At 35.8% G+C, this 25,967-nt stretch overlaps 1 protein-coding gene across 1 annotated transcript; it reads left to right on the forward strand.

The window, feature by feature from the left end:
- Positions 1–4,061: 4,061 nt before the first annotated feature.
- On the forward strand, positions 4,062–8,509 carry LOC115960643 (WD repeat-containing protein 70). Its single transcript, XM_031079586.1, has 8 exons — positions 4,062–4,592; positions 5,246–5,458; positions 5,577–5,777; positions 6,570–6,677; positions 6,845–6,982; positions 7,098–7,349; positions 7,687–8,007; positions 8,115–8,509. The coding sequence occupies exons 1-8, from the start codon at positions 4,089–4,091 to the stop codon at positions 8,286–8,288; spliced, it is 1,911 nt and encodes a 636-aa protein (XP_030935446.1). The 5' UTR covers positions 4,062–4,088; the 3' UTR covers positions 8,289–8,509.
- Positions 8,510–25,967: the final 17,458 nt, after the last annotated feature.

Raw genomic sequence — 25,967 nt, forward strand, 5'->3', positions numbered from 1 at the left:
AAGAGAGCTCAGGCCGAGAGCTTAGAGAGACTGAGCTCAGGTTTAGAGTGAGAGAGAGCGCTCGGTGAGATTTATTGTGGGAGCTTGAAAGGTCGGCCATGGAGGTCCGATGGAGGAGCTCGCCGCTGAGGTGGCATCGATGATTGAGGAAAACAAGCTTGAAGGGTTAGCCATGGAGTTTCATTTGAGGTAGCTCAAATGAAACCCAACCACAGTAGCAAACCCACCCCCATTTCCAATTTCAAACCCACTTTGAATCCCAGCCACAGTGGGGAAATAAGCCAAGATCAGAGTGGGATTTTTGTGCCATTCCTCCACTTTGTTCTTATAGAAGTTCTTAAGCAATCAAAACCCTAGCTTTTTTATCCTTGTTATATTTGTTTTTGCCTAAAAATGTGTTTTTCTAACTGCAAATGGAGAGGTGGGTTACGGAAGGCTAACGAAAGTTACCTTAGGTGGGCAAAGTGTAAATGATTGAACCACAGGTAGGCAAAGTGAATACAAGTCATACCACAGGTGGGTTTACTGTAATTATCCCAAGATTAAATTATATGCATAAATAATTTAAATATATAGTAAACAAAACATGTTTATATATATTTAGGGTGGGTCAGGATGAGTAAAACTCATCATTTTTCCATTACCTCTATGAGTGAGAAAAAATCACACAAGATAGAGCATATCAAGTAGGGTGAGCTAATTTTGTCATCCCCAATTTAATGGGACAATGGCTACAACTTCCACTAAAAAAATTAACACGACTACATATTTTGAAAATCTAATCATTGGATTGTGTGTTCATTATGTTATTAACAAGCATGTCAAATCTTGTGTCAATAAAATGTTATTTACTATTCAATCCATAAACTTATTTTTTCTGCATAATTTTAGACTACAAAATTTTGAAATTTAAATATTTGGTTGATGACATAGCTATTAATCTTTGATTTTTTGAAAATTTTGCAAGTATGGAGAATATAAGAAGAAAATATAATCCAACGACAGATTTGTCAAAATTTATTTATAATAAAAAGATATTAAGTAAAACTGTAGCCATTAACTACAACTATATTTGTAATTAAATTTTCTCTGATTTAAAGTGGTTTCTTTTTTAATCACTTTAAAAAATGACCAAACTAAAAACTAACATGTCATCATTATGCCAAATACTTTTTTTTTTTCCTTTTGGAAGAGCATTATGCTAAATACATTAGGGAATAAAAATGATTGGTTCAATTAACAGATGCCTTTAGGACATTTGTTAGTAAACCATTTGAAGAAAATTTTGATACTGTTTTGATGGAAAATATAACTAATTGAAATTAAAAAAAAAAAAAAAAAAAGAGTTATTTTTTCCCTTTATCACAAAAAGTTTATAACAGTATTTCCTAAATGAATACACTTAAAGCATCCATTAAAAAATTCAAAAATAATTACATTCAATTTATTATAAGCGTGATTCTTAACACATACACACACATGGGAAAAGTTAACAAATACTCTAATGTGGCATTTGGTACAAGGTAATGTTTTAGGAATCCTAGGAATGTTTAAAGATTCCCATGTTTGGTTGCAAATTACGTTAGGAAATCAAATGCCAAGGGAATTTAGATTCCCCCTTTAAACCCCTCTCAATAGGAATGTGAATTCCCTTTTAAAACAAGTGAGTATCCAAATTCCCAAACTTAAAGAAAATTGTATTTTTTATAAATTGACAATTTTAACTCTTTTTCCTTATCATTTAAGCAATTAAGATAAAATATAAAACATAAAACATAAAACAAATCATCAATATCTTTTCCCTTGTCTTTATCTTTTCTCAACAAAACAATATAAACAGGATATACAACTCTATTGATATATTCTTTAACAAAGTTCTATTTAGGTTTCACATGTGGGGGAAAAAAAAAGTTTAAAGGGGACCCTCCATTATTGCTAGGTATTCACTTTTACTGTTTTGTGTGTTGCTCAACAAATTAAATAGTTATTTTTGTATTGTACTTGTTGTAAGGGCAAGTTTTTGGTCCTTAGCCCAAAAGAGGAATGAATTAAGGCCCAAAGAGCCCAATACAATGAATTTGTAGAGAGTAGGCTTAAAAGCTAGGCTTCAATGGATCAGACAACGTGCATAGTGGATTAAAGATACTAAGAAAGTAAAGAAAGACAAGTTTTAAGCAAGGAAATCCTTCCTCGATGAAGTTCGAGGAGAATGATTCTTGAATATGGTTCTTTTGGAGTTAGATGCAATTTCAGTTTTGTTGCTATAGTGTGTTTTCTCCAGATTCCCCCCCCCCTCTCTCTTTCTCCCTGGAGGGTCTCTTACATTATATAGCTTCCTTTAGATGAACTTGGCCCTTCATTTGTTAATCATCTAAGCCACTACTCGAGTGCTTGTCCTATCAGATACCTTCCCAAACCCCTTATGAGTTAGGGTAGCCAAGGCAGCACTGTTCAAGGGTCTTTTCCACATAAATGCAGCTAGGAGGTTTGGTGGGATGCATTAAATGTGGTGATAGCCACCATTCCTTCAGTCATGTCGAGGTTAACCCCCTCTCTGAAGCTCTTTCTTTGCAATATAACCTCCTTTGGTAACGTGTCACTGACATGGCTTTATTGTCTGAGTGTGTGACCTCCTTGGCGCGATGATGGCCTCTTCGGCCATGGGTATGACACGTGGCGCCAATACCTTATTTAAATTCTTGTACCCCACACTTGTCACTTTGAAATGTTAGACTACAGTTTTAATGAATTTGTTATAATTAATAGTTTATATTTTGTTTTTAATTATTTATTCCTAAGAATCTTAAAAGATTCCTAATGAAACCAAACATAGGAATAACTACATTCGTAGACATCCAGATTGTAAAAAATCACATTCTCAGGAATCTAGATGACAGGAGTAATATGGATTCTCTCATACCAAACGCCACATAAGGGTATTGGTTTAGCAATTATTTTTATAAATTTTTTATGGAAAAAAAACAATTAATTTTTTATATTTCTCATAAAAATAGTATTAAAACATTTCTAAAAGAAAGATGCTACGTCTACAATATTTTTACAACAAATCACAGGTGGTTAGTTGTTATTGGTTCAAATTTCAAACTAACGCTAAAATTACTTTTTTGCCCCAACAATAACAACTAGTAATAACTTGCCACTTAAGATTTGTTGTAAAAATATTGTAGATATATCATTTCTCTTTCTAAAATAGTCCATTTACAGGTGCCCTAAGAGCATTAGTTAATTGGAACCTTTATAATTAATATATAAATTTTAAAAAGGTTGCCTAATATACTTCTACCATTTATTAAAGAAAAGTAACCCAAAAAAAAAAAAAAAAAAAGATTGGTTCAAATTGTTAGGATTTAAAAGCAAATTTTTATGAACCAAAATTAGTAATAGGCTAAAACTGAAGTAACTTTTACTAGCTTTTTAGCGTGCGTTTGCGTAACACTTATTCTGCGTTTTGCGTTTTAAGGGTCTGTTTGGATTGAACTTATTGTTACTGAAACTGAAAACTGAAAACACTGTAGCAAAATAATTTTTAAATGTGTGAATAGTACCGTGGGACCCATTTTTAATATATTTTTTAATCTGTGAACAGTGCTAAATAGTGTATGAACAGTGCGTGAACAGTGACATGTCTCATGAACAGTAACTTTTGTCACTCCCTTAAACGTGTGAAAAAAAAAAAAAAAAAAAAGAAGGGAAAACGCGACGCAGGATTTAGCGGAAATGCTGAATCCAAACCCACACTAAGTGTTGGTTTCATAACACTGTTCATGACCTAGCCAACAAATGAAAAACGTAGGAAACAGACCCATGGCAGCACTGTTACGTTTTAAAAATTATTTTGCTACAGTATTTTTAGTAATAAATTTTTAATTTTCAGCAAAATAAGTTGTATTCCACTTAACCCCTTAATGTAAATGGAAAAGCATTGAGTATTAGGCTGGGCTGGACTTACAAACTCGAAATCCATAGTGGAGAAAAGGTCAGAATGGTGTGGGCCGGCCCACCATGATCCATCCAATGTGGAAGAAGAAGAAAGAAGCAGCTGCAAAGTCGAGAGAAATCAAACGAAAATGGAGGACGAGGCTGAGATTTACGACGGAGTCCGAGCCCAATTCCCTCTTTCATTCGGCAAGCAATCAAAGCCCCAAACCTCTCTCGAAGCCATCCACAGCACCACTCGTCGCTCCTCCACCACCCCCGCCACCGCCACCGCCACCACAAACAAGACCGATGAGCTGCCTTCTCTTTCTTCCTCTTCCAAAGACTGGCTCTCGTCTCTCCGAAACCCTAACTCTAACTCTTCTACCAATGAAGACGAAGCCGATTTGATTGGCCCTCCTAGACCGCCTCCCGATGACGAGGACGAAGATGTTGGGCCGATCGTTGGGCCGCCGAGGCCGTCTGCGGCCCAATTGGAGTCTATTGATGAGGGGGAGGAGGAGGAAGAGATGGTTGGGCCGCCGAGACCGCCGCCTGGAATGAGTTTCGGCGATTCAGAGGACGAAGAAGAAGAAATTGAGAATCAGTTTCGAATTCCACTTAGTAATGAGATTGTTCTCAAAGGCCACACCAAGGTATTTCTCTCTCTCTCTCTCTAGCTTTTGTTTCTTTTTCGAAAAATTGCTATTAATTGCAATAATTTTTCACAACAGTTTTTATAATATCTGAGTTAGCAGCTTTTCATTGGTTCTTGTCTGGTTCACTAGTGACATCTCTTTTTGGTTGAGATTATTTACTTGTGTATCAAGTCATAATATGTTGTTAGTAGCTTAGTTATGAAATTATTGCTGAAGGGATAAAATGTCTAATACTTGTTTTAGAAAATATGGATATTGTTTGTAACTTAGAATATTTTCTTTTGAAAAAGATAATTTTTTTTTTTGAGAAGAATGATTTCAATAAGTTGATAGAACTTTTACACCAAAAGAATCATGAGGAAATATATTTGGGAAAGATATAATGTGTCATTTTAAGAGATTTAGAACTATGCACCCAGCACCAATGAGCTCTAGCTTAATTGGCACCTCCTCCCCTGTGTAAGTTCTAGGTGGAGGGAGAGGTCGCGGGTTCAAGAGTCAAGACCCTTGTGGTCACAGAAATTTCACGCAAAAAACCATCTAGTCGAGATATAGGGTAAACGATTATCTTGATTTTAAAGTGTGTTTTGTTGAGTAACTTTAGGCTGGTAGCTTATGTTGATGAGTTTGTTCATGCTGATCTTTGGCAGGTTGTATCAGCTCTTGCTGTTGATCCCTCTGGGTCTAGGGTTCTTTCCGGCAGTTATGACTATACAGTACGTATGTATGACTTTCAAGGGATGAATTCTCGTTTGGCATCATTTAGACAGCTGGAACCATCCGAAGGTCATCAAGTTCGTAATCTAAGCTGGAGTCCAACAGCAGACCGTTTCTTGTGTGTGACTGGCTCAGCTCAAGCTAAGGTACTGCATACTATCTTCTTCTTTCTTTCTTTCTTTTTTTTTTTTTCCTCCTTGTTGTATTTGCTTTAAAGCTAGAGTCATTGCAGCCCAGCTCATGTCCGTCTTCCTTGTCTCTCAGATTTATGACCGTGATGGACTTACGCTAGGTGAGTTTGTTAAGGGAGATATGTATATTCGTGACCTGAAGAATACCAAGGGCCACATAACTGGATTGACTTGCGGAGAGTGGCACCCTAAAGCTAAAGAGACAATTTTAACATCGTCAGAGGATGGTTCATTGCGTATATGGGATGTAAATGACTTCAAAAGTCAGAAGCAGGTTTGTGTTTTTTTTTTTTTTTTTTTTTTTCATTAACAATGCTAAAACTGCCTCGTGATGAAATATGCTCGGTGGAATGATTCCATAATTTGTCAATTATCTTAACTTAAAAAACTGGCTAGGTTTTTCTTGATCCACACCCCCACCTCCTTTTTTAATCCTTCTCTCAATCTGTTGCAGAAGCATTTGGCCTATGATTTGTCACGGCTTTGAACTTAAGTGTCATTTAACAAAATAAGACTGTGGAGAACCCCTCCCCCACCAAGAAATAAAAACATGGAGGTGAATGTGGAAATTTTGTTTAAAACAACAATGCCAATATGTGTTTACCACTGGCCCTTTAAAAAAAATCCAGGGTTCATTGTCATGCATAATTTTTGTTTACTCTTTTGTTTTTTCTGGGGGTGGGGTGGGTTGGACTTCTGCATCAAAGTTAAAATTGTATAGAAGGTGTTACTTATCAAAAAAAAAAAATTTGTATGGAAGGTGTTAACAGCTATGAGCAGTTGCTGTTTGGTTTTTATATATTGAGCAAAATGACATGAAATTTACTATAGCTCTTTGGGATATATGATTCTGAGCTGCTAGAAATTATTCTTAGGAGAAGTTGTTAGTGCTTAATGTTACAGTAAAGGGAGCTTGCAGTGGCTCCTAGAGTGCTTTTGCACTTTTTTCAATGCTTTTAGCCACATGGATACATTTTGCTATCATAAAATTTGATTTATCAAAGTTGATATGCTATTAGGAATTGAAATAACCTTAAACTAAATGCTTCAATTATTTGATGTATAGGTCATCAAACCAAAGCTTGCAAGACCTGGGAGGGTTCCAGTTACCACGTGCACCTGGGATTGTGAAGGAAAATGCATTGCTGGTGGCATAGGAGATGGTTCAATACAGGTAATTGTTGATGTTTCCTGATATCTCTCTGCCAATTGATGGCAATAGGGTAGAAGATCTCTAGGTTTATTTAATGTCTGCATCAACTGATAATTTTTTCTGTGGATCTTGGACATAATGAACTTTGCATCAACTTCTTACATTTGGTGCTTGATTTATTTTTACAGATATGGAACCTTAAGCCTGGATGGGGAAGCAGGCCAGACATACATGTTGAAAAAAGTCATTCAGATGATATTACTGGACTTAAGTTCTCAAGCGACGGACGAATTTTACTTTCAAGAAGCTTTGATGGTTCACTGAAGGTAATTATTGATGTGTTCAAATCCTATTGCTGTTCACTTTCCATTGGATTTGTATCTTATTCTGTATATTTGTCTTAGCTTGTATGCTCCTTTTAATATCTGAAATGCACTGCAGGTTTGGGATTTGCGCCAAATAAAACAGCCACTTAAGGTGTTTGAGGATCTCCCAAACCACTATGCTCAAACTAATATTGCGTTCAGTCCGGATGAGCAATTATTTTTAACTGGTACATCAGTTGAAAGGGAAAGCACAACTGGAGGTTTGCTATGCTTTTATGATCGAGCCAGACTTGAACTTGTTTCCAGAGTTGGGATATCCCCAACTTGTAGTGTTGTGCAATGTGCTTGGCACCCAAAGCTCAATCAGGTAAAGAAAAGATCACATAACATGCTTTTATTTTCTGAAATTATTCTAAAATCATCTTATATGCAGTAGAACATGATTTTTTTTTTTTTTTATTCCAAAACATGATAGTTGGTCATAACCATGTCTGTCTTGTAAATTAATTGAACTCCTGTCTCATAGCTATTTTGTTGTGGATAAGTTATTTTAGTAGTGCACATGTGAAAGGACATTTGCTTTCCTCCCTCTCTCTCTCTCTCTCTCTCTCTCTCTCTTTGAAAAGGCTGCGGACTAACACAGTTGTGAAGTAAAAAAGGAGGAAATGTACTCATTTCATTCATTCTTTTCTTTGTTTCGGAAGATCTTTGCAACAGCTGGAGATAAAAGCCAAGGAGGAACTCACCTATTATATGATCCAACCATCAGTGAGAGAGGGGCTCTTGTTTGTGTTGCACGTGCCCCACGGAAGAAGTCTATTGATGATTTTGAGGCAAAACCTATGATTCACAATCCTCATGCTCTTCCTTTATTTAGAGATCAGCCAAGTCGCAAGCGTCAGCGAGAGAAAGAATTGAAGGACCCAATGAAGTCCCACAAGCCTGAACTCCCAGTAACAGGACCAGGCTTTGGTGGAAGAGTTGGCACTAGTGCAGGCAGCTTATTGACCCAATATCTTCTTAAGGTAATCTGTTATCCCTCTATAGCACTCCTTTGTCAGTTTTTTCCCTTCAATTTTTCATACTCCAGAAATGAAACAAGTGGAAGAGACTTATTTGAGTTCCATTGCAGCAAGGGGGTATGATCAAGGAGACATGGATGGATGAAGATCCAAGAGAAGCTATATTGAAGTATGCTGATGCTGCTGCAAAAGATCCAAAGTTCATTGCTCCAGCATATGCACAAACCCAGCCTGAACCTGTTTTTGCAAAGTCAGATTCTGATGATGAAGAGAAAGAGAAATGACCTGTTGATTATGGTTCTAAATAGCTGCCATTATTGGGGATAGCTGTTGCCAAAGAGCACACAGTTAAGGCCGGTTGGGGTGAAAACGTTAATAGTCCCATAGCCTTGTATCTTTTCTGACCTTCCTACCCCCTTCCCTTTCTTTGAATTAACAGTTGTAACATTTGAATATAATAGTATTTGATCTAATAGAGAAAGAAAAAAAAAAGTTTGCTAGAGAAGAGATTTCCCTAAGATCAAGTTAACATTGTAGGTTTTCTTCTCATGCATGTGTGGGCTCGTATTACAGGGTGTGTGCATGGGTGTCGTAGCTAGCCATAGCCATATTGGTTCACATTAAATTGAGCTATGTTCAGTCTTCACCCTTAGACCTGCTTGCCTCCTTATAATATGGAATCTAATTCTTTGATGAGATCCTTGCACTTGATAGGATTACCCTTACTTAACAATTTCAGTAGTTATGCAAGAACAAATTTGTTCGAGGTCCTTAAATCAAATTTGCTTTCATAGACTCTGCTTTCACATGAAGCAACTAATGACAAGATGATAATTTTTTAGTAGGGTGACTAGATTGAATGGTGGGAAATATGGAATCAGCAATTCTACAAACATTATTTTTGACAACTTCCACAACTATTGAGTTGTCAAGTTATTAAATTGTTCTACACATCCCAAAAAACAAAAAACAATTGAAACCGTGACTTAAGTCATGTCATGGTTTTACGGTTTTAGGGTCTGTTTGAATACCGTTTATTTTGTTGAAACTGAAAACTTATTGCTGAAAGTATTGTAAGTAAAGGTAAAAGTTAGTTGAAATAGTATAGTTGGGGTTCATGAATAGTACCAAAAAGTACAGTGAGATTCATGAATAGTAGTAAAAATAAGCTGAATAGTAAAATAATTTTAATTTTTCATTCTTATCCAAACGCATGCTTAGTTGTTTTTTGAGCTGTGTAAAACTGTTTGAGTGTAACAATTTTACCCTTGCTAATTCTTATCTAGACTTATTATTAATACCACTTTATTATCTACTATTCACAACTCATCAAGATTTTGTGGGGAAAAAAAATTGTGACACTTGACTGGTTAATATGGGGTGAACATGTACAAGGAGGTGCTCATTAAACATACCAGTGTCTCTCGGCTTCAGACCACAAATTACTTCTAATGGATAGCAATGGCCTCTTATTTATGTACGGTAACCTAAAATAAAACTTTTTATCTTTTTCAAATTTGAAGCGATGTGGGCACAAAAAGAAGATTATAAAGATATTATGAAACGAGTGTGATAGGAGGAATACGAAGGCAACAATATGTTTTGGGTTGGCATGAAGATAAAAGAATGCAAGAAACAACAGTTACACTGGACTGGAGTAGGACAAAGCTTGGAAATATGCAAAGTAGACTAAAGCAAAGAAGACAATATTTGCATGAAATTGAGGAGGGCATGACAAGTAAAAATGGGCATTTGGAGATACAAGAACTCAAGGAAATAATAAATGAACAAAATTCTTCCACGCAAAAGCAACTCAATAGAAAGAACAAACACTAGATGGCAAATAAGAACGGGAAAATGAGGAGCTATAATAGTGGAGTATTTTAGCACCGTTTTTGAAAACTCTCGACCTCAGACACTTGACCCAATAATAGGGGTGGTAGACAGGAGTTCAGAGTCGAAAATGTGGCATGGGTGCTTTAGTAGATGTATCCGACCAAAGTATCAAGTCACAAGCAGCCTGTCTGCTTTCTTTTTCCAAAAAGAGCAATGCTACCAACACCCAAAAAAAAAAAAAAAAAAAATCACAATAATTGAATTAATAATTTTTTATTGATTTTTATCTAAACCTATCAATAACATTACTGTTTTACCTATCACTACTAATTTGTCACATTAATCAGGTATCAAATTTTTTGTGCCTAGACTCTCTTCCAAAAATTATTATGGGCATAGTTGGAGATTGTATGTGTATAGGTCATTTGGGCTCTAGGCCCACTCTCTTTCTCTTGCAGGCACACATATTTATACTACATTTATAAGTCTTGTAATACAAGTATACAACACTCTTATATCTCTTATATAAAAGCGCTCATATACGTAGTTTATTAGTGTGAAATATAATATAATCCTTCGGTATTTTTAATATGGACGATTTAACAAAATTTTCTTCATCCATTCTTATTTCTGGTTATATGCTTAGAAAAATAAATTATATATATCCATGATTCCAAAAATAAAAAATCCAAAGAAACTCTTAGACAACTAGTCTTTGTTATGCGGTTCATAAACTGATATTAAAAGCATTAGCTAATACATTCTTAAGACCATACTCCTTCAAATTACTTTAGAAAGCTATATGATGGAGGACCATGGCAGCAACCATTGAAGACATATAAAAGGCGTCTTAAGACTTTAAATTTCTTTTTTGTGTTAGGGGTATTTTAGTAATTTTAAGTTTTCAAGAATGGGCTGTGTTATTAGTCCATTGGGTTTTATTTAGTTTTATTCAAGCTTAATTATTTAATTTGGGTTAAGTATTAAAGCCCAAGGAGTCCAAGTTCTAGTCTTATTCGGTTTCCTAGTTGTATTAGGATTGGGTTTCCTAGTTGTACTAGGATTAGGTTTAGTCTTCTATTTAAAGAGTTGTGGTGTTTTCTATTGAGACAAAAATTAATGAATGTTTTCAGAATTTAAGAGCTATGCTTTCTTTCATGGTTTGTGTGATGCAACCTTCTCCAAGGTGTGATGCCAAGGAACCCTAAGGGTGATGCTTAGGAAGTCTAGGTGCGATTCCTAGAATTTATATATTTTCTTTAATTTTACTATTTATGGTTACTGTTCACATCATTGTTCATAGCAACCCAAATCTTGATTTTCACCTTTGTTTTCATTCCCAAACCCTATTAATCCTTGTCTCCTTTGAAAACCCTATAATCCCTATTGTTTTATAGCCTATTCCCCACCGAAACCTAACCATAATCCTTCAAAATCCAAGCTATACTAGATCTGCCTTGGTGTTTAAAATCAGAGTTTGTTGTTCCCCCTTGTCCTACGTCAGTTTGGTATTAGAGCAAAGATTTTACATCATGTCTACACAATCAGGGAAATCGTTTAGGGGAAGATTGAGTGATGGTAAGCACGATGATTTTATTTTTAAAATTTTGGCTCAACTTGATGGATTTAACCTTCGATTGAAAATTTTAGAGAGTCAAATTTCTAAACCTAATGATCAAGAAGTTGCTGTTATAGTAGGAGAAACATCCGAAGCCAATAAGGGTGAGAAAGATAAGAAGGAAGAGGAACAAATAGCAACAAAACGTGTCTACATCAATCAAGGATCTAAATTGAAGGGGTATCGTACCCAAAGAGTACCACAAGAGTCAATTCTTGAGTGGGCTAGAGATATATTAGAAAGAATGTGAGATGAACCTTATGATACAGCTAGTGATATCACAAAGAAGGTAAGAACAGAAGTTCCAGACTTTGAAGGAAGAGTTGATCCCACGGTATTCTCAAATTGGATTGCTTCTATTAAGGAGTATTTTGGTTGGTATGATATGGTAGATGATAGGCAAGTAAGGTTTGCTAAGATGAAGCTTGTAGGCTTGGAAAAAGTGTGGTGGTCTAGTGTCGAAAACAATGTAAGGAGAATAGGCCAACCGCCTATACGCACTTGGCAAGATATGAAGGCTAAGCTCCATGAAAAATATATACCTGCTTAGTATCAAAATAAGTTGTGTGAACAACTTTCTAACTTGAAACAGGGCAGCATGTCAGTAGCTAAGTATATACAAAAATTTAATGAACTTAAGACTAGGAGTTAGGTAGTCGAAGAGCCTTGCCAAACACTAGCTCGATACAAGACTAGTTTGAGGGCTGATATACAAAGGGAGATGCTTAGACAACTTGTCTATAATGTGGAACATGCATTCCAAGTGGCTTTAGACATGGAGGAATACTTGAGGTATCTAGCTCCTAGGAAAATTGGATCGCAAACCAAGGAGTTAGCATCTAAAAAGTTTGCTGAGTCAAGTAATGGTGCTAAACCATTTAATCAGTCAAATGGATCAAAACCATCTACCAATTTGGCTGAATCTAAAGGTAAAGGAGTCATGTCAAATAATTCTAGTGGAAAGGAAATTAAATGCTTCAAGTGTGGTGAAGTAGGTCATATGGTTTATCAATGCCCAAAGAAGAGAAGCTTACACATTGGAGTTGAAGATGAAAAAGAAGGAATACAACAAGACGAAGATCATAAGGAAGACACATTGGATTATGGAGCATTTACTGTGGATGACTTGGAGGAAGATGAAGTGGATACTTCTCTTCTATTTTTAGTGAGACGTATCTTAGCAGCCCCTAAAGTAGAGAAAGAGGATTGGAGGCGAATTTCAATTTTTTAGATGTTAGTTCGATGTGGAAACCAAGCAAAGAAGCTTATTATTGATGGGGGAAGTTGCATGAATGTTGTGTCATCTTCCACGGTTGAACACCTTAAGTGTTTTGTTGAACCTCATCCTCAACCATACAAAGTGGCTTGGATAGACAACACTTCTATTCCGATAACTCATAGATGCCTTATTTCTTTTTCTTGTGGCTTGGGTATGAGCTTCCTCTTTTACGTAGCATCCAACATGCAATTGATCTTGTACTGGAATCTTAATTGCCTAATCTTCTAGCTTATCGCATGAATCCAAGCAAACATGATGAGCCTAAGAAACAAGTAGAGGAGCTACTATCCAAGGGATTTATTTGAGAAAGTTTGAGCCCTTGTGCTGTTTCAGCTTTGCTTATGCCTAAAAAAAATTGTTCTTGGCGTATGTGTGTTGATAGTTATGCCATTAACGAGATTACAATCAAGTATTGATTCCCAATTCGTTGACTTGACGATATGCTAGATGTAATGGCTGGTTCTACTATTTTCTCCAAGATTGATCTCAAAAGTGGATATTATCAATTACGTATAAGGCATGGTGATGAGTGGAAAACTGCTTTTAAAACCAAAGATGATCTCTATGAGTGGCTATTCATGCCATTTGGACTCTCCAACGCACCAAGCACATTCTGAGATTCATGACCAAATCTTCCAGCCTTTTATTGGTCACTTTCTTGTTGTCTATTTTGATGATATTTTAATATATAGTAAGACAAATGAGGAACACATTTTTCATCTTCAACTAGTTATGAGTTCTCTATCAAGAGAAACTCCATGTGAACATAAAGAATGGCTTTGTTATGAAGTCGAGTGTCTTGTTTTTGGGCTTTGTTGTTTCTTCTAAAGGTGTGGAGGTAGATCCGGATAAAGTTAGTTATTCAAGACTGACCAATTTTTACTACTTTGAATGAAGTTCGTAGTTTTCATGGGTTGGCTACATTCTATAGGTGCTTTATTAAAAATTTCAGCACTATTATGGCTTCAATTACTAGTTGTTTGAAGAAGGGTCAGTTTGTTTGGACAAATGCAACATTGAAGGCTTTTGAAGAAATTAAGCAACGGATGATTGAAACTCCTATCTTAGGCCTTCTATACTTTTCTAAAGTTTTTGAGGTAGCTTGTGATGCCTCTTAGGTGGGCATTGGAGGTGTACGTAATCAAGAAGGACACACAATTGCATACTTCAATGAGAAACTTAACAATGCAAAGTAGAAGTATTCTACCTATGATAAGGAGTTTTATGTTGTGCTTCAAGCGCTTTGCCATTGGCATCACTATCTGATCTCAAAGGAGTTTGTGTTATACTTAGACTATGAGGCACTCAATTACATTAACTCTGAAAGAAAGTTAAACTATCGACATGGTAAATGGGTTTCTTTCTTACAATCATATAGTTCTGTTATCCAACATATGGTTAGCACAGAAAACAAAGTAGTTGATATACTTAGTTGAGTGGTATTCATTCTTTCGTCAATGGCGGTCTAAGTTGTGGGTTTTGATTTACTAAAGAGGGACTATCCTTCTTGTAAGGATTTTAGCATTATTTATGTTGATTTGGTGGCTAGATAGCATGCTGAATATTTGGATTTCTCATTGCATGATGGTAACTTCTTTAAGGGTACTCATCTTTGCTTGCCTAATACTTCTATACGCGAAGAAGTTACTTGAGAACTACACTTTGGTGGAGTAGCAGGGCATTTTAGAAGAGATAAAACCATAGTCATGGTTGACACTATAAGAAAAAAGACTTAATACAACAAAATAAGTTGTTGCAATAACAACTAATGTCATTGTAATAGGTGTTATTGCCATGATAAAAAAAATCGATGCAAGCCATTGTAATAAACTTCAAGGCAACAAGTTTATGCAACACTAGATTTTTGTTACAATAAGTTTCACATATTGCAATGATTTATTTTGAAAATCTCGTTGCAATAGGTGTTATTGCAATTATAAAAAAGTCGATACAAACCGTTATAATTAAAAAAAAAAAGATAGGCGTGGGTGTGAGTTAAATTTGAGATGAGAGAAAATAAGAAGATAGATGTGGTGAGAGAAAGTGGGAAATTGAGATGAGAAAGAAAAAAAAAAGGGATAGACATGGGTGAGAGAGAGGAAATTAATAAAAATAAAATAGCGTCAATTTCCCTAATTTTCTCACTACTCAATTACTCACCTCTATTACATCAACAAAATTTGATGTGAAATAAATATTTAACCTATTACAACAATATAGTTCGATGTGAAATAAAAGATTACCTATTGTCACAGGGAATCTTTCTTTTCTCATATGCAGCCAAACCCAATCTCTGAGTTCAAAAACCAGTTTACGACGTCCCTTGTTGGCTTGTGTGGCATATTGCTCCGTTTTTCGCTCAATGTTGAGTCTTGCTTTCTCATGAATCTGCTTCACAAAGTCAGCTTTCTTTTTGCTATCTAAATTAACGTGCTCCGTCAAAGGTAAAGGAGATAAATCCAATGGAGTTAAAGAATTAAACCCATACACAATTTCAAATGACGAAAATTTGGTAGCAGAATGAACAATTCTATTATATGCAAACTCAACATGTGGTAAACATTCTTCCCATGTTTTGATGTTTTTTCTAATGATTGCTCTCAATAGAGTAGACAAACTCTTATTTACTATTTCAGTTTGACCATCAGTTTGTGGATGACAAATAGTGGAAAACAATAGCTTAATACCTAGCTTACACCACAAAGTCTTCCAAAAATAGCTCAAAAACTTAGCATCTCTATCCGAAACAATTGTCCTAGGCATGCCATGTAATCTCACAATCTCTCTAAAGAACAAATCAGCAACATGTGAAGCGTCATCCGTTTTGTGACATGGAATAAAATGTGTCATTTTAGAAAATCTATCCACGACCACAAAAATTGAATCTCTTCCACGTTTAGTCCTAGGCAATCCTAACACAAAATTCATTGAAATATCAATCCAAAGCTCACTAGGAATTGGTAAAGGAGTATACAAACCGTTGGGCTACACTTTGGATTTAGCTTGCCTACATGTGACACATCTACCACAAATCCGTTCGACATCTCGTTTCATGTGAGGTCAATAGAAGTGTTTTTGCAAAATAGCTAAAGTCTTTGCAACTCCAAAATGTCCCATTAATCCCTCACCATGTGATTCCTGCACTAATAACTCCCTCATAGAAAAATTAGGCACGCATAGCTTATTTTCTCGAAATAGGAATCCATCAAGCTTAAAGAACTTACCAGAGGCGATTTTCTCACAAGCTCGATATTCCTCACAAAATTCGTGGTTTTCAGCATATAATTCTTTAATATGTTCAAAACCAAGCAATTTTGCATCAAGTGTGGAGAGTAAGGCATACCTACGAGAAAGTGCATCGGCGACTACATTCTCATTACCTTGCTTGTACCGAATGACGTATGGAAACGTCTCTATGAACTCCACCCATCACGCATGCCTTTTGTTTAGCTTGTGTTGGCCCTTCAAGTGTTTCAAGAACTTATGATCGGTGTGAATTACGAATTCCTTAGGCCATAGGTAGTGTTGTCACGTCTCTAAAGCCCGAACCAATACATACAACTTCTTGTCATAAGTTGGGTAGTTTAAGGCTGCCCCGTTGAGTTTCTCACTGAAGTAAGCAATTGATCGTCCTTCTTGCATAAGAACGGCTCCTATACCAATACCTGAAGCATCACATTCAATTTCAAACGTTTTAGAAAAGTTAGGCAAAGACAACAAAGGTGCGTTAGTCAGCTTCTCTTTGATTAATTGAAATGTCTTCTCTTGTTCTTCTCCCCACCGAAATCCAACGTTCTTCTTGATCACTTCGGTAAGCGGTGCGGCTAAGCTACTGAAGTCCTTCACGAACTGCCGATAGAAACTAGCAAGTCCATGAAAACTACGAACATTACCTACACTTGTGGGACTCGGCCAGTCTTGGATTGCACGTATCTTCTCTTCATCAACCTGTATACCTTGTGCACTAACAACAAATCCCAAAAATACAAGCTTATCGGTGAAAAAAGTGCACTTCTTTAAATTAGCAAACAACCTTTCTTTCCTTAGCACATCTAAAACGGATTTCAAATGTACTACATGATCGTCTATGTTTTTGCTATAAATGAGTATATCATCAAAATAGACAACAACAAATCTGCCTATAAATGCACGCAAAACATGGTTCATAAGTCTCATAAAGGTGCTCGGAGCATTAGTCAAACCAAAAGGCATAACTAACCATTCATACAAACCATATTTTGTTTTAAAGGCGGTTTTCCATTCATTTCCTTCTTTTATCCTAATTTGATGATAACCACTTTTTAAATCAATCTTAGAAAATATGCAAGAACCATGTAGCTCATCTAACATATCATCTAAGCGTGGGATAGGATGACGATACTTTACTGTTATGTTGTTGATGGCTCAGCAATGAACGCACATTCTCCACGTCCCATCCTTCCTAGGTACAAGTAAGACCAGAACTACACATGGGCTCATGCTCTCCCTCACGTGCCCTTTCTCCAACAATTCACTTACCTGCCGTTGAAGCTCCTTTGTCTCCTCGAGATTGCTCCTATAAGCTGGTCGGTTTGGAATGGTTGCACCGGGAACAAAATCAATTTGATGTTCAATCCCTCGGTTTGGAGGTAACCCATGTGGTGTTTCCTCGGGAAAGACATCCTCATACTCCTGCAAAAGAGAAACAATAGAACTAGGCAAAGTAAGGTCAAGTTCGTTAGTGTTTAAAAGTGTCTCTTTGTACAAAAGTACAATCATCGGCTTATTTGAAAACATTGCTCGCTTGATCTCACTCACTTTTGCATAGAAATTCTTTTGTTTTCTCTCTGATTTTCTCTCAAGGGCCGAACTTTGATTTTCTTTTTCTCCCTCATTTTTCTCGGCCTCTCTCTGATTTTCACTCTTTTTCTTTTGCTCACTCTCTTTCTTTTGATCACTCTCCTTTTGTAATCTTACTTGATCCTCGTATAGTTGCTGCGGTGTCAATGGTACAAGAGTGATTGATCGTTGATTAAGTACAAAAGAGTACTTGTTCGTAAAGCCATCATGCTTCACTTGCCTATCGAACTGCCATGGACACCCTAGCAATAAGTATCCCGCTTGCATCGGTACTACATCACACAACACTTCATCTTCGTATTTACCAATTCGAAATGCAACACTTGCTTATTCACCCTGATCTCACCACTATCATTTAGCTATTGCAACTTGCACGGTCTAGGGTGCTTTACAATGGGCAATCCCAATTTCTCCACCATAATTGTGCTTGCAACATTAGTACAACTATCACCATCAATAATCACACTACATACCTTGTCTTTAACGTAGCACCTAGTGTGAAATATGTTCTCCTGCTGTATTTCATCAACTCCTTTTGCTTGCAAGCTCAATGCTCTTCTCGCCACCAATGTCAATGCGCCAGGGGCTAAATACTCCTCCTTAGAAATATCCTCTAATGGCGGCATGTCGTCGGTGTCGAAATCTTCATCATTGGTCACAATTTCACCATTGGCTTGCAACACCATGACTTGCTTGTTTGGACATTGACTTGCTATGTGGCCCCTGCCTTGACATCTAAAACATTTAATATCACGATTCCTAGAGGTAGAGGCTTCGGTTTTACCTTGAGGAACGTGGTCGGTGGTCGAGGACTTAGGCTCGAGTTTGGGCGTTTGTGACTTGTCCAACGGCTTAGCATGACTCGATTTCCAAGAGGTAGAACTAGAGTTATGGCCTGCACGTGTCCCATTCCCTCTCTTAAGTTGTTGTTCCACTTTGATAGTCATATGCACCATATCTTCCAATTCCACATAATGCTGCATCTCTACCTTATCATGGATCTCCCGGTTTAAGCCAAGCAAAAATCTAGCCATTGTAGCCTCCCGATCCTCCTCTACATTAGCGCGGATCATAGCAATCTCCATCTCTTTATAGTAGTCCTCTACGCTTCGACTCCCTTGTCTAAGACCTTGTAGCTTTTTGTACAACTCTCAGTAGTAGTAACTTGGAACAAATCGCTTTCTCATCACTACTTTCATCTCCTCCCATGTGTCTATTGGGTGTTCTCTATTCCGCCTCCTGTTTATCACAAGCTGATCCCACCAAGTAATAGCATATTCAAAAAATTCAATCACGGCTAATTTTACCTTCTTTGTCTCGGAGTAATTGTGGCAATCAAACACGAACTCCATCTTCTTCTCCCACTCAAGATATGCCTCAGGATCAGACCTACCTTGAAAGGACGGAATCTTCATCTTAATACCACCCAAGTTGTTATCTTTGCGATTCCTAGCTTCTCTAAATCTTCCTCCAGGTCTCCTATTGCTAACAATGGAATCCCGATCTTCTTCTTCATCAAAACCAGACCCATAACGCTCTTCATCCTCCTCCCTTGGTGGAACTCTTTCCCTTCTATGCAAATTACGACCGTTTTGTGGTTGCTCCTCACGTCTATTCTCCATCTGATCTATCCGTTCGTGAACCTGCGTCATCTCCATCTTCATCACACGCCTCATCTCACTCATCATGGCCTCCAAAAACATTTTTGGATCAGCCAATTTTGTATCATCTTCGGCAATGCTCTTACCACTATCGTGAGACATGATTGCTGCAAAACAAAGGTTAAAAGAAAGAAAAAAAAAGAAAAAAAAAACCTCACGAATCACTCCCTTACGTGTTTACACTCAAGAATGTGGATCACTCTCCACTCGTGTTTCACTCAAAATAATATGGCTTTTACCCTCTGATGTTCTCACCACTCTTGCCTTTTTCCACTCAATAATTCTCTTTCAATTCTTTTGAAACTAAACAAACAACTCAAAATTTCCAGCAACAATTCACCAAGAACTAATCAAGGAATCTCAGATTTGAACGTAAGGAATATGGAAATTTTCAGATTAGAATTAGAAGGAATATGGCTGTTTTGGAATTTTGGAAGCACAGAATAGTGAATTTTTTTTTTTTTTTTGTTCGGACTCCTTTCTGTCTTCTTCTTCGAGTCTCTCTCTCTCTCTTTTTTTATTTTTTTTATGATTAGTAACTAGCTTTTAAGAATAATGAAATAAGATTTCGAAAAATAACTAAAAGATGTGAGACCAGACCAATAGTTTAGACATCAACAAGACAAACAAAGATTGAACAAATAGGGTAAAGGAAATTCGGCTAAGAAGAGATAAATATGTTAAAGGATAGGCAAACCTGAACTAGAAACTGTGCTCTGATACCAAATGATGTGAACCCCGTCAAGAATAACGAGACCTAACAACGAAAGGGAACCCAAAATCGTTTTATGGACAGATTCAAATGGAAGACCTCAACCTGTTGTTTATGACAAACAAGAACCTCGGTATAAGGAAGACGCCACAAACGGTGGTGGAAACTCCGTTTGATAAGTTGAGATGAATGCCACGGGAATTCCCGATAAGTTCGAGTAGTTCTTCAAAGAACCAAAGAGAATAAACCTCACAAGTTTTATCAATAATAATCTGAAAAACGTTTACAGACTTAGATGACTATTTAAGGGCTCCTTAAAACTTGACAGACAAGAAAATATATTCTAAAATAACTCCTAATTGATACCTAACCATATTAGGAATAAATTTTGACCTAAAAAGCATTAAATGCACCTAAAAACAAGGAAATAAATCACCTAAATCTAGAATAACGTTTTTTACATAGACCCAAAATATTTCATGCCAATTCTTAGTCTTGACCGGATCCTTCTAGAACTTGAATCAAGGTGACGATTTTTTTGTTGCCCACATGGATCATGCTCAATGGGCCTCCACGAATTTGCTTGAGCCCATAACTCTTGGATGAGTCCGTTGAGTACATCCTTGAACTTCTTTGCTCGTGCTCTTGTAACCGGCCCAATTGTTACTTGAACGAGATCCTTCGAAGCGGTGCCTTGATCTCCATCACTTCCTATACCACATTAGCCATGGCAAGATCTAAGTACGGATTTTGTCTTAGGCTTGCCTAAGACTCTTCGAGGTCATGATTCCATCTACATTGTCGTAGACCATTATTCAAAAATGGCTCACTTCATTACATGTTCTAAAACTGCAGATGCTATCCATATTACTAAACTCTTCTTTAGAGAGATTTTTGCCTTCATGGGTTGCCTAAAACCATTGTCCTAGATCGAGATATGAAATTTATGAGTTACTTTTGGCATACTTTATGGAAAGTGTTGAATACACAACTGAAGTTTTCTTCTTCGTTCCACCCACAAATTGATGGTCAAACTGAAACAATTAATAAGAGTTTGGGTGATATTGTTTGCTGTCTTGTGGGAGACCATGTTGCTAGTTAGGACTAGATTCTTCCTATGGTTGAGTTTACTTATGATAGCTTAGTAAACAGATCTACATGCCGTAGTCCTTTTGAATGTGTGACAAGTGTACTCCCTAAGAAACCAATTGGCCTAGTTCCTCTACCTAACACGGCCCATCCTAGTGTTGAAGCTGATGCTTTTGTTAAGTATATTTGTGACATACATGATGAGATTAAAAGAAGAATTGAAACAAGCATTGAAAGTTATAAGACAAATGCTGATTTGAGGAGGCGTTTTGCTAAATTTGAAGAGGGAGACATGGTTATGGTACGGATCAAGCCTGAACGCTATCATAGAGGCACCTACAAGAAGCTTCATTCAAAGAGTATTGGTCAATATAAGGTTCTTAAGAAAATCAGCTCTAATGCCTATGTCCTTGACTTGCCAAAAGATATGGGAATAAGCAATGTCTTTAATGTTGAAGATCTTACTATGTATCATGGTCATGATGATGATAAGTCTGCTAATGCAACAATAGTACGTCTTCCACCAGCCCCAAGATTGAAAGAAGAGATTGAAAATATTGTTGATCATCAAGTGGTTTCTACTAGGAGTAGGGGTTATGAAAAGTATCTTGTGAAATGGAAAGGGCATCCGCTTTCAAATTGTACATGGATCATAGATGAAGAACTTCTTGCACTTGATCATGATCTTTATGATAGACTCCATGCTTTTAACTCATCGGGGTCTAGTTCTTTTAAGCCGGGGAGAGATGATGGAGGACTATGTCAGCAACCGTTGAAGACATATAAAAGGCGTCTTAAGACTTTTAATTATTTTTTTGTGTTAGGGGTATTTTAGTAATTTTATGTTTTCTGGAATGGGCTGTATTATCAGTCCATTGGGTTTTATTTAGTTTTATTTTTTAAGTTTAGTTATTTAATTTGGGCTAAGTATTAGAGCCCAAGGAGTCCAAGTTCTAGTCTTATTTGGTTTCCTAGTTGTACTAGGATTAGGTTTAGTCTTCTATTTAAAGAGTTTTGGTGTTTTCTATTGAGGCAAAGATTAATGAATGTTTTCAGAATTTAAGAGTTATGCCTTCTTTTACGGTTGTGTGATGCAACCTTCTCCGAGGTGTGATGCCAAGGAACCCTAGGTGTGATGCTTAGGAATTCTAGGTGTGATTCCTAGAATTTATCTATTTTCTTTAATTTTACTATGGTTACACATCACTGTTCATAGCAACCCAAATCTTGATTTTCACATTTGTTTTCATTCCCAAACCCTATTAATCCTTGTCCCCTTTGAAAACTCTATAATCCCTATTGTTTTATAGTCTATTCTCCACCAATACCGAACCATAATCCTTCAAAACCCAAGCTATACCAGATTGCCTTGGTGTTTAAAATCAGAGTTTGTTGTTCCCCCTTGTCTTAAGTCATTATAGTTCTTTTGTTTATAGGAGACTTGTCATAGATAACATATTGTTGGTCTTTGAAATTTTAAACACTTCAAATTACATGAATAAAAATCAATCATGTCACATCCAAAAAGGGAGTAGATGGAGAATTGGTGTATAGAGTTCAATGCAATGATTAGTGAGCTTTGGCACAATCATAAACACAAAGAAAAGAGAATTTGTTGGATCAATTGTGATAGCTTGTGCGAATCAAAGTGGAGAGGAGGAATGGGCATAAAGATTTCCAAGCCTTCATTATTAGCTAAAAAGGGGTGCGTGCTTAAGGCAAGATACTAATCAGCTAGCAGTTACATGGAGGCAAAGATAAATATAAACTAGTCGCACACCCGCGCGATGCGTGGGAAAATTTGATATGATTGTTTTTTATTAGATAATTATTGAAATAATATATTAGATTGTATATTTTCAAAAATTCAATATGTGTTATTTGAAATTATGTTTTAAATTAGAAGTTTTTTGTAGTGTAATCAAATATATTTTGTAATAAGGTATTATATATAGTGAGATATGTATGAAAACAAAATGCAATTAATTTTTTTTTTTTAACTAATAGTGTGAGAACTATTAGACCAAGTTGTAACTATGTATACTTTGTTTATTACTATACAAATGTATGCGATTTAGCTCTTATAAATATATTTTTCTCCAAAACATAGATCCACATCTCTTTCTTCCCCACAATTGAAACTAAGTGAAAAAGTAAATAAAGATAACTATGCAGTATATCATTATCAATAAATCTTATATCATAAAGTGGAAATATAAAATAAAATAAAATGCAAAAAAAAAAAAAAAAATTCCTTAAGTATCTATACATAAAAACATTAATAGCATAATAATGCTCTAGAGGAAATTATATTTTATCTTATTCTCTTTTTGACATTTTCAATAAAGATGATCAGCTAAGTAAATTAAAAGCTTATCAAGAAAGTTCAAATTAACTAAAAATTTGATGGTGTAGATGCTAATTATTTGTAATAAAATGACCAAAATAAAAATAACAAATAGATTTGAGAAAAACACATAATATTTCTAAAAGAAATTTAACCAAACACATGGGATGCAACAATACAAATTACTACACCGAATATTTTTTGACTTTTTTGATACTCTACAAATAAAACAACTTTATTCATTTTTTGTCACAATACAGACTACAGAGTCAAGTCAGCCTACCAGATAATCCAAAATTCAACAAAAGCTATAAGAGTGATTTGTGACAGGAAATTTAAAAAATCCAACACAAAATTAAATTAAAAAAACCATCAACCAAAATTAGAATTATAAGAAAGAACAAAAATCAAGCAAGAGAGAGAGAGAGAGAGAGAGAAAGAGAGAGAGAGAGAGTACTCACAGTTTTTGTGTGGAAAAAATATAGATTGAATGGAATGGATGATATTAAATTTATATAAAATAAGATGGGGAGAAGAAGAGTCAAAATATAAGAAAGAGGAAATGATGAAGGAAGTTTAACGGTTAAGTAAAAAGTAGTAGGGAGATAAAGATACAAAGACAGAGGGGAAAGGTTGGAGGAAGAGAAAAAGAATTTTTTTTTTTTTTTAGAATAGGAAGATGAAAAGTTTAAATATTCAATTTTAATAATTACTTGAAATTAGAAAGAAGAAAATGAAAAGTTGAAATCAATTTGGATAGTTGAATATAATGAAACATTTGCATCTAATGAATGGTCAAACATGTGCATATATTCACTAAAAAGATAATGAATTGTTCAATTTTAACAATTACTTGAAATTAGAAAGAAAAAAATGAAAAGTTGAAACCAATTTGGGTAGCTGAATGGTCAAATATTTGCATTTAAAACAAATGAATAGTAACATGTTGAATAGTAATGGAGAGCATTCATAGGTTTGTCCATAAACTATATTTAATTATTTTATATAAAATAAAATAAAAAAATCATAAAGGAAGTTTTTTTTTTTTTTTTTTTTAAGTATGACGTGGCTGATGAAGTGACTCAACAAGAGTATAATAACATTAAATTCTACATCTCAGCATTTAAATATATATAGATTAAAAAAAAAAAGTTTGTACACAAGGAGAAGTATCCTCGTGGCAAGGGATTCATCCAAAATGGAAGTAGATGGAGAATTGAAAACAAGAGTGTTAATATTTGGAAAGATGGACGGTTTTCCACACCCAAAACCCACGAGTTGAAAAAAATACAAGGAAATATGTGCCATGGTCATATCAATACCAATTTTGAGTACCTCTAAATATTTACAAACCCTTACAACCAAGTGTGAACAATTAAAGGATGTTGAATTACAACATCTTTCCATAACTTTTGATAATGAACACAACTCCTATGAACTTTGGGGATTTATCAGTACATAGGAACTGCATGATATGAGCACCAACAATAATTCACAACCTAAGTCATTCTCAACGACAGGACCCTAGAATAGAGGGGGAGTACCAAGGAGAATGTGAGAGGAGATTAGGGTTTTTTTTTTTTTTTTTGGTGGGTGGCTAATTATGAGGGGCACCTCTTTTCCTGAACTACTTTTTTGTCTTAAAAAGTGTGCTTTAATAACTTTTTATTGTAAATCCTACAACTAAGTTTTCTCTTATACTAGGCTATCCACATGGGCACCTATTAGGCCTAAGCACATGGCCCATTACTGAGTCATTCTCAATGATGGAATCCTAGAATAGAGGAGTGCTAAGGAGAAAGTGCAATGAAGTTAAGGTTTTTCCTCTATAGATGGCTAACTATGAGGAGCACCTCTTTTCTTGAACCACTTTTTCTGTCTATAAAAGTTTGCTTAATAACTTTTTATCGTAAATCTTACAACTAAGTGTTCTATGATACTAGGCTATCCACATGGGCACCTAACGGCCTAAGCACATGGCCCAATACAAACATTGGTTTCGCCATGAAGCCTCTTAGATGAGGTGGCAGGAATTGGGAACTCATTGATTTGGTAAAAATGAGTGCAATTTGGAGTAAAAAATATTGTTATGCATCGTGAAATGGAGGTGAAAAAAAGAATTCCTTTGAGCAAGAATTTACCAATTGACCAAATGATATGATTATGGATACGCAACTCGCATGACAGATTTGGAGTAAAAAATATTGTTATGCATCGTGAAATGGAGGTGAAAAAAAGAATTCCTTTGAGCAAGAATTTACCAATTGACCAAATGATATGATTATGGATACGCAACTCGCATGACAGATTTTCTCTGTGCAAATGATGTGACTCTTAATTTCAACAAGAAGACCTCGAAAAGTTCAAATGGAGAAGCAAGAACCAGGGTTTGGAAGTCAATATGGTAAGCAAGAGTATCAAACGAGATGAAAACCTTTGAGTGAAGAACGTGTAAGGATATTTGCCAACTAGAAATGGTATGTGCAATCTGCGACAACGATGAGGAAACCATAAATGATGTTACGTGGTATTATTGTTTACCAACAGAATTATGAATTACTACAACTAAATTTTTTACACCT

The sequence above is a fragment of the Quercus lobata genome, chromosome 9 (assembly GCF_001633185.2).
Source record: "Quercus lobata isolate SW786 chromosome 9, ValleyOak3.0 Primary Assembly, whole genome shotgun sequence".
In the NCBI taxonomy this organism is placed as follows: Eukaryota; Viridiplantae; Streptophyta; class Magnoliopsida; order Fagales; family Fagaceae; genus Quercus; species Quercus lobata.

What these genes read in the sequence shown, in the direction of transcription:
- LOC115960643 (XM_031079586.1), top strand. Translation starts at nt 4,089, where the DNA reads ATGGAGGACGAGGCTGAGATTTACGACGGAGTCCGAGCCCAATTCCCT. An exon ending in CTGGCTCAGCTCAAGCTAAG is followed by an intron (nt 5,459 to 5,576) that starts GTACTGCATACT and finishes CTTGTCTCTCAG; the next exon opens with ATTTATGACCGTGATGGACT. An exon ending in TAGGAGATGGTTCAATACAG is followed by an intron (nt 6,678 to 6,844) that starts GTAATTGTTGAT and finishes TTATTTTTACAG; the next exon opens with ATATGGAACCTTAAGCCTGG.